Here is a 9,370-nt window from a genome sequence, read left to right on the forward strand (position 1 = left end):
AGCTTGCCCGATATCATCTATATCCCTATGTGTTTGAACGTTTAATAAAGGATGCAGTTGGCTCAAAAAAAGAGAATTTTTATTTTGACAATGATGAACATTTTTTAATAGGGTCAACGGGCCGTAGAATTGGCCAGTCCATTCGGGTGAGGCTTTTCTGGCGGAGCCTCCCGCCGCTCCGCCCCGCTCATAGCCCAATCCAGGGCAAGCCCAGTGGCACGAAAGCGCCCGTGGTTTCCAGAAGGAATCCGACGCAGGCGAGCCCAGCGCCCAAACCCGAGTAGCAATATATCCCTTTCGTCTCGCGCAGCCCCACCTCCCCTCCCGATCACCCCGTGCGTCGCCGTGCTTCTTCCCCGTCCACTCGCCGCGTTGCCGTCCGCCTCCTCCTCCTCACCCACTCGCCGCCCCGGCCGCCGTCCGCCCTCCGCCGGCGTCGCGTCCCTGCAGGCAGACCGGAGAAGGTGCGCGACCGCCCCCCTCTCGAGCTCCCCGAAACCCTAGATCTAATCTCTCCCGCTCGCTCGTCCCCGCGGCGTAGATACCAGAGCTGGGCTCAGCCGCGAGCTCCAGATCTGCCGCTTTCGGCTCGATTGCTGCGTCGGCCTGTTCGATCTTCCGCCCGCTTCGGCGAAATCTAATGGCTCTCGGTGTTGTCGACAGGTAGGTGGTCGGCTGCGATGGCGCGCGTGTACGTCGGGAGCCTGGACCCTGCTGTGACGGCCCGGGAGCTCGAGGACGAGTTCCGCGTGTTCGGGGTTCTCCGGAGGTTAGTCATCCGCCTTTGTTCTGGATTCTCTGCGGTTGTCCCTGCTTCCGCTTGAATTGCACGTTTAGGCGGTGGGAATCATGGGCGGAGGATGAGCCATAATCCATGGCGGAACGGCCGACAGTTTTCAGGGAACGATATCATGATTTGGGGATAGATGAGTTTGCGCATTGGCATGTTTTTTTAATTACAATTGAGTTTTCAGGTAGCAAATGATGCTTGGATTATGCAGGTTCTGGAATTCTAGCTGCTTATGCATATCCGTGAATTGCCTATCCGCTAGTATTGTTTTTTTTTATGGAGATTTTTGTTGTCATGCTACAATTCGTGTATATAATTCTGGTGTCCGTCTATGGATGCATTTTTGCTTATCATAAAAGTTGAATCTATGGACGTCCCTCGGCGAACTCTACCTTGTGTAATCTTGTCATCAGCTGCATATACTGGAGTTGGATACATGTCAAAAATATTTTAATTTACAGCAAAATATGTGGCCAATTTACAGAATCTGAATTCTCTGTTCCGGCCCACTGGGACAAGCCCTGAAGTACCTCTAGAATTGCTTATTTTCTTGACGATGCTTTTGATAAACACATCACCTAAGCATGGTTATCTACCCTTTGCATTAATAAATTTGTTACTTTCTGCCCGTGCTGATACAATTTGCTGGATGCTGATACAGTTTGCTTAATTTTATTTTGTCGTCGCAGTGTATGGGTTGCAAGGAAGCCACCTGGTTTTGCATTTGTTGATTTTGATGACAGGAGGGATGCTCAGGATGCAATTAAAGATTTAGATGGTATGTGACCAGTTGTTTTGTGTGAACGTGCTCCATCAGAGATACAATTAAAGATGTACATGGAAATCTTCCTTGTTCTGTTGTATATTGTAACATTGTTTGTTAATGTTTCCATATGCTGTTTTATTCAGTTAACAGAGAATGTCCATCATATCACATGGGTCTTTGTGACATTTGATTTTGTTCACTGAGTTTGTTCGAAGTTTTGCAATGATATTATTTGTACTTCGTAGGATTTGATGTCTCCTTTTGGCTCTGTTATGCCGTAATGATACATTTGCATATCCATGACCATGTCTTTTGCATCTGCAGGCAAGAATGGTTGGAGAGTTGAGCTGTCTCGTAATGCCAGCAGTGGTCGTGGTGGTCGTGATCGATCTGGTGGATCTGAGATGAAGTGTTATGAGTGTGGCGAATCTGGTCACTTTGCCCGTGAGTGCCGTCTGAGGATTGGTTCTGGGGGCCTAGGCAGTGGAAGGCGTCGCAGCAGGAGTCGAAGCCGTAGCCGCAGTCGGAGCCCTAGGTACCGCAGGAGTCCAAGCTATAGCAGAAGGTAATCAAATAGTTGTTAATATTTTTTTTGAGACAATAGTTGTTAACTATGTTTTTAAGGCGACGCCTTACCGCCTTAGGGAGGGGGGGCGCTTTGGCGCCTAGGCGGGCGCTTTGGACGCCTAGGCGCCCGAAGCGGTCGATTTTCCAAAGCGGAGGGGGAGCGCTTCGACGCCTAGGCTAGGGACGCTTTAAAAACATAGGTTGTTAATGTTATGAAACATATATACTTAAAAAAAGTTCATGTTATACTTTGCTGATATGTAGATTCATTACTATCACACATGATCATGCAAAGGATTAGTGACTAGCAGATATGCAATTTGAACCCTTTGATGACATGATGAACAATCTACTTCTCGTAGTGTTCCCTGATTTGTTTCAAAATTATTTTGCGACATTAGGTATAGTTGTGTAAATATGCTGTGGGGGTGGCTATGGTACATGGCTGCATGCAGTTCCAGGCATTGTCTTCTGATTTCTACCTGTTAGATGTTAATCCTCCTGTATCGTTTCTTGCTTCATGGTTGAGTAGTAGACGTGGAAAAGGTGTTTGTAATTGCATGGAAGAATAGCAATTGGGTCATCTTTGCTCTCTTGTTTATTTTCTTGTACTTTGTGAAGTATGCTCAATGATGCCAATTATACAACTGCTAGATTTACATGGGAAAAGGTATGATCAATTTGGGATTGCTATTTTTGGTGCAAAATTACTCGAGCTTGTGGCTACATTAGGCTCCTCAATTTTCTTCTGTTTGACATTGACATTTATCTACCTCTACTTTTCACTAGTTGCATTTTGAGTAGTCAAGTCGGAAGGTTTTAGCGCATAAAAAGAATACCCTATATACCAAATCTGTTGTTATTATTTGTCACATTTGCTTCTTATGCTAAATATGTACTCCCTCCGTTCCATATTACTCGTCGCTGGTTGTACTAAATCAGCGACGAGTAATATGGAACGGAGGGAGTAGCTATATTATATTATTACATGAAGAACAATAGATCTGACAAATTATGCTTTGTAAACAGAAGCTACAGCCGCTCTCCAAGGCGTCGTAGTGTGTCACCGGCTCGTGGGCGCAGTGTGAGCAGGTCACCAGTCCGTGGACGTGACGAATCACCTGCCTATGGCAATGGGTAATGCATATCTCAGTATTTTTTTTTGGCAGGTACTGATTTACCTTGAATGATTTCTACTGTATGTAATGGGATCGTTACTATTATGGTTCCAGGTATCGCCGCAGCAGGAGCTAAAGCTCTATGTTATGTCTGGAGAGTGTTCTGTTGCAAATATTGCTCTATACCCGTCAGCTATGAACAGTGTCATGTCCCCCATTTGAAACATCCGTCATCGACTGCTTGAGTTTGGTTAAGTTCCCCATAACTTTTACCGCAGTATTATGGTTGTGTTTGATTTCATCTCTAGATAAACTTATGGATGGGTGTATCATTAACTAAGACCAGCTGCTTTTCTTTTGTGTGTTAAAAAGGCATCGTCCTGCACTGCTTAAAAGCGTCGGCCGGCTACGGCTTTGAGTTATGTCTTCATGGTTTTGCTCTTCGCTCTTCGTTCATCCTTCGCCCTCGCCTGCTCCATGCAAACTGCGTATTAGTTCCTGCAGACGACCCCTCTGCGTCGCGTGTTCTTCGTTGAAGATGCTGCTCGTCAAAAAGCAGTAACGACCTTTCTTCTTTTGCAAATTGGTAAGGTTTGATTGTGCTGATAAATGCAGCTTCTGGAAGTATTAGAAGCGCAAATTTCTTTGTAGGACGAGTCTCCAGAAGCTGCATCTGCTTGCTTCTCTGGGACTGACGGCAAGGTATTTAGTTGAATGGCCTGCACCCTTGCCTCCGAGCCCCATGGCAGGTGATGAGGTCATCTGAGGGGCAATTATACCTGGGTAAGTATTGCAGGAGGTGCAAGCCTTTCTAGACTGCGGTGCTGAGTTGGGCAGTTGGCATCGTTCTTCATGCTCTTCGTTCTCAACTTATCCCCGACATGCAGCTGATCTTCTCCACATTCTGCTTTCTTCACTGCGCCTGCGATTGAGACTCCTCGGTAGCTTGTATCTTCCAGTCACATTCCGTTGCTGTTGGATGCAACATATTCGTCAATAGGTTTATTCGAATAATTTGGTTGAGCCTGCATTTGTGAACCTGAATTTTCAGATCCTAGATTGTTCTGACATTTGAGTAATTTGGTTGAGCCTGCACTTCTGTTTTCAATTTGTCGAGTGCTCCCTTGGTTATATCGGTCGGTATGCTTTGCTGGCCTCCTTGCAGCATGAAATAAGTCAGTAATGACCTGATGATTATCCTAGGTTGGTTTAACTGTCGAATTCTCATCAGGAGAGGCTTCACCTGCGTCGACAGTTCGTTGGTAGAAGACTCCGTCTTTCTTAAGTAGTATCCGAGCCAAATATGTTGCAACCGGCAGAAGAAATCAATAGGTTTAGCATGCTAGTAATTGAGTTTGCACAACACTTGACCTCCCCACCTTTGTCAGTGTTAATGCGATTTCAATTCGTCTCTCTTGATGTCAGCTGAATGTTTTTTCTGCAAGCGAAATGTTCCCTTGGTTGTATCGTTTGGGATACTTTGCTGGCCTCCTTACTGTATTGCTGTTGAAAAGAGCAAGGTTGGCTAAGCTCTGACCCGTCGAATTCTCATGGCTCCGTAGCCATGGCTTTCTTTCTATCATATCACAGTTTTCTGAGCCAGGAACTGCATTTTGCTTCTCTGGGACTGCAGCATTGCCACTTAGCTGGCGAGCACCCCATGCCATGCCACTTTTGCTCTTCATATCTGAACTGATCGACGGCACACCCGTCGACCTCACTGCACCGCGCGGCCACCGCCCATCGCCACACATTGATTTCTTCAGCATCATGAGGCGTTGAGGTTGGGCGCACCATGCTTGTCGATTTGTCTAGTTGGCGTTGGAAGATAATTACTCCTATGTCTGATCATGCGAGAAACCCGACTCTTGAGTGCGCTTTTCACAAAGCTGGTATGGACATGACGATGCGGACGCTTCTGGGCGAGCATCATCTCATTGCCCTCTGGCCGCCACCCTCTGCCTGAGCCCTGAGCTGTCCGAAGGACCACGACGCCGGAAACGAGCGGCGTAGGCTGGCCTGTCGAAGTTCCGTCAGCCGCGGCTGTTTGGCGTGACGAAGATCTACAGCCACACACACAAAAAAAATCCGCTGCTGATCGGTGGCGTTTAGCTGTTCATCGTACTACGGACGGGAGGGGGAAGGTCGCTGGGTTTGGATTGGGCAGCTGGGTTCGGGGAGCAGACGCATGCGGCGGTTGGCAGCGGCACCGGCATCAAATTAAGGCAGTATGGATGGCGAATTCAACCAGAAAACAGCTAGCAGATGCCGGCGGCCAGGCCGTATTTCTCCTGTCAAGATGCGAGGGCATGATTGGCTGATCGGCACATCACGAGTTTCCGACCCGAGCGCTACACGAGCGCGACGCCCGCTGCTCCTCCTACTTTATCCGCCCTTCAACTTCTTCACGGGGACGAGGGCATCTACCGCCGGACTGGGCCGACGGCACAATCAATTTTGGAACGCATGAAATTATAAAATAACCGTCAATTTACAATTCTGAACAAAAAAAAAACGATCCGAATAGAACCCGTACAGACTCTGGCATGTAAAGTTTTTTAAGAGGCGGGAAAACATCCCTACCAAAACTGTGAAAATAAGAATTTCGGAGCCAACTCGAGGGTGCCTTGTATATGTGAAAAACAGTTGATAGGAGCCCGACTGCCATCGGAACATTCATAGCTCGCTCATGTCCGCCCGCCCGCCATCCGCCCCGCCTGCAACGCTCGTGCGCCGTCCGTCCCGTTCACCTTGGCCGCTGCGCCTGCTCGCCGTCTGCCCCGGCCGACGTGCCCGCTCGTGGCTCTTCCGACGGAGGAGCTAGCTAGCTAGCTAAATCTGAATCGTTCTATATGTCCGGGTTGTCGGCCATATCTAGCCAAACTCCTCAAATCAGTTCTATATGTCCGGGTTGTCGGCCATATCTAAGTCATATCTTGGACGGATATGGGGCGCTTGGAGCATTCGCCATGTCGGATCCGACAGACAAGACCCATCATAAATTCCACCAAATTCCCAACCTTTCGGACCAACCTTTTTCTCTCCTTGCTCCCTTGTCTGCGCAAGCCCTCATGTAGTTCCGCCGCCCCGACCACTCATAGCCGCCACAACTACCATAGAACTCCTCCTCGCCAGCCTCGTCGCCCCGGAAGCGGCCACGGTATGTCCGACTATTCTCAAATTGTGGCTTGCCCTCTATGTATTCGACAAATTGTCCGAGTAGTTTTTTCTATTTTTTGTAGGAAAAACAATGGATTCGGAGGGTTTGTCGGATGTGGAGTATGTAAACAAGGAGCTTGATGAATTAATGCAAAAGAATTTATTCGATTCATCGGAGTCGGACGAAGATGCCGACACGATGATGATTATGAGCATCCAAAAGGAAATGGAAGGAAGGTGGAGCATATTTTGCATTTCAAGGGTCCAATCAAAGGGAGAAGAGTCTTCAACCGGGATAGGGTCCTGGAGGATGACTGCTCTACAAGGACTACCTTAAGCCTGGACCGGCATTCCCGAAACAAGATGCAAATCAAATTCTAAATTTTCCGCAGATGCGTTAGAATCTTCGAGATCAAAGGATGCACATGGAGCATACATGGGCCCACAATAAAAAAAACAAAGAAGCTTAATGTGTAAGTTGTGCACTGCAAATAAATTTCATGTTTGAACTATCTATATGATATTTATGTGTATGATCGAACGTGCATGAATTTGTATGAATTTAAGGATTTCAATATCAGAAGTGTGGTTGTCCGACAGGACGCATGAGGGATCGTCCAACGCTATACGCATCCGCGTACTTTTAGGAGACCGTATTTGTTAAATCCGGCTGTTGACGTTCTAACGTTCTAACGAGTGGTTCACGTGGAGATTCCATGTCTCGTTCACCATCCCTCTTTCTCTCCCACTCATTTTTCTCTTTGAATGGTGGATGGCCATGGACCCAGGGTGCTGTTGCCATCTCACAACCATCGTAAAGAGCTTGATCACGTGATCGCCATCCACCTATCTCTCTCCACTGTCAACTGCTGTCTACTAGTGCCAACCTAGGACCGCCTTCGCTCGCCCACGCGCATTATTACGGCTATCACGTGTGACCAGGCTCTCCGACTCGTAGTTACCATGTCCAACAGGAAGACTGGACACAGCAGATAATGCAGTCTTTTCCCCCTTCGTACTACCCGTGACCGGAAGTATATGAAACGGGGCACACACAAGGGAACATGTGGTGCAGCTTTTAGCTTACCGTCGGCTGAGTGAAACGAGTTCAGAAAAAAGAAAAAAGGTGACCGAAATGAAATGCCGGACGTGCCATCTATCAGTCAATCCGAGCATCGTCAACACGGCTCACCAAATCTTTTTTGCATGTAAAGAACGGACGTTATGAACATTTTCATGCCTCCAACGTGGACACCCATTTTGGGGCAGACCTTTTTGTCATGGGTTTGTCACGGCAGCTGTCCTTGTGAAAGGACTTCGTCGCGGAGCCATCGCAACGGGTTAGCTTAAAAGGGTTAAATCGGACAAGGGGACACGGGAAATTTATACTAGTTCGAACCCTTCTGTGAAGGTAAAAGCCTACGTCTAGTTGTGATTGGTATTGCTTGTGTTTCGAAGGCCAGGGAGCGAATCCGCTTTGTCTGGCTCTCGAGTTTGTTGTCTGTCTCTCAACCGCTGCCGGGTCGTCCCTTTATATACACAGGTTGATGATCGCCGGTTTACAGAGTCCTGAAGCCGAATCATAAACGTGTCCGGTTCGGTCTCTACACTTCCTATCTTACAACGCAAGTTACATAATTAGGTCGGTTTACATCTACAGGCCTTAACTCGCCCCTGGGCCTTCATAATGCGCCATCATTCTTCCGTCTTCATGGGCTTCTAATCTTCGTAAAGCTAATCCGGCTACTCCTGGCCGGTTTACGTCGAGTAGTAATATCCCCGACATTAGGCCCCAGATTGGTTTGAACTTGTTCATGTCAATCTTCAATACTTAGAAAAATTCCTCCCTTGCATCTTCACCTTGATCTTGTAAACCGTCATGACGTCATATTCCAGGGTCATGATAAACCGCCCTGACGTCATCTATCCGTTGAAGCTGAAGATTACCTTCATTAATGTGTATTCAGTCATCGAGGCGACACCATTAGTAATTATCCATTTTTGAGCTCCTCGATTCCCGCACTTGCGGTGTTATCACTTCGCCTTATAAATAGAGGCAGAGGACCCCTTTCTTTTCTTTCCGCTACCCCTTCATCCCTTCTTCTTCATCGCGACGTCTCCGCACCTGAGCGCCGCCGCCATCGTCAAGCCTCGCCTCTGCCTCACCGTCGACCGCTGCATCGACCTGTTTGTACCAGAGTTCCACAACACACCTCCGCTGCTTCCGCGGCCGCAGTAAGTCCTTTCCTCCTTCCTTTCTAGATCCATTAGGGTTTCCCCGTTCTTCGCAGTTCTCTGAAGTTCATCAGTGCTTCGGTGCTGTTCTTCCCTGTTCCTCCTTAGTCTATAGATGGACACTTCACGCTTGACGTATCCTTTGTCGTGGCTAATCTTCTGTTACTACCACAAACCCTTATGCGCAAAAAACCGATCTAGTCCTTCATAAACTGTTTCGGGTCCTACCCTTTTTAGGTCAAAATATTTTTGCCTTTCTGTATTCGGTAGATCCAAAATTCCCTTGTGATCCTGTGAAACTTGTTTTTCCTTACTTAGCCCTTTTCACCTTAGATCTGTATCCTCTGTACTACATAGGCGGTTTACCTTTGTAAAAACAATCTATCTCATACCATTAGTCCCCTAATAAACCGGTAAACCTTCTTTATGTTGATTGTAATAGTCCGGTTTAACAACACATGTATGCCCTCGATATGACCTTGTCATTCACTATTGTATTCGTCTCCGGTTTACGCAATTTCACATACCTGTATATCTTTATTCCACTGCATCTTGTATACCACTGTGAATGATTTGTAAACCAGCATTTCTTTTCTAGCTTTTTGTTTCACAATGGACAAACAGTTTGCCGCTTGCAATTGGGATCGTTCCTGGGTCACCGAGGAACAGTTGAACGGAATGGTCAGCATTGGCACCTTGCCTAAGAAAACTGAAATTCGATGGCGAGTTCTAGGA

The 9,370-nt window shown here is 47.3% G+C and overlaps 1 protein-coding gene across 8 annotated transcripts; it reads left to right on the top strand.

Moving 5' to 3' along the window:
• The first annotated feature begins 205 nt into the window (after positions 1-205).
• On the top strand, positions 206-4,349 carry LOC123149143 (serine/arginine-rich splicing factor RSZ21A). 8 transcript variants are annotated; one of them, XR_006474416.1, is made up of 8 exons: positions 206-464; positions 664-769; positions 1,480-1,568; positions 1,881-2,121; positions 3,153-3,260; positions 3,356-3,491; positions 3,614-3,799; positions 3,893-4,349. XR_006474416.1 is itself a non-coding variant. In XM_044568675.1 (6 exons), the coding sequence occupies exons 2-6, from the start codon at positions 681-683 to the stop codon at positions 3,375-3,377; spliced, it is 549 nt and encodes a 182-aa protein (XP_044424610.1). In that variant the 5' UTR covers positions 207-464; positions 664-680; the 3' UTR covers positions 3,378-4,349. The 8 variants fall into 8 exon arrangements, 1 of the variants encoding a protein (XP_044424610.1); XR_006474415.1 differs by having other exon boundaries at positions 207-464; positions 3,356-3,827; positions 3,893-4,024; positions 4,129-4,349; XR_006474414.1 differs by having other exon boundaries at positions 207-464; positions 3,356-3,799; positions 3,893-4,024; positions 4,129-4,349.
• The last annotated feature ends 5,021 nt before the right edge of the window (positions 4,350-9,370 follow it).

Source organism: Triticum aestivum, chromosome 7A, assembly GCF_018294505.1.
Source record: "Triticum aestivum cultivar Chinese Spring chromosome 7A, IWGSC CS RefSeq v2.1, whole genome shotgun sequence".
NCBI classification, from domain to species: Eukaryota; Viridiplantae; Streptophyta; class Magnoliopsida; order Poales; family Poaceae; genus Triticum; species Triticum aestivum.

What these genes read in the sequence shown, in the direction of transcription:
- LOC123149143 (XM_044568675.1), top strand. Translation starts at nt 681, where the DNA reads ATGGCGCGCGTGTACGTCGGGAGCCTGGACCCTGCTGTGACGGCCCGG. An exon ending in GTGTTCGGGGTTCTCCGGAG is followed by an intron (nt 770 to 1,479) that starts GTTAGTCATCCG and finishes TTGTCGTCGCAG; the next exon opens with TGTATGGGTTGCAAGGAAGC. An exon ending in TGCAATTAAAGATTTAGATG is followed by an intron (nt 1,569 to 1,880) that starts GTATGTGACCAG and finishes TTGCATCTGCAG; the next exon opens with GCAAGAATGGTTGGAGAGTT.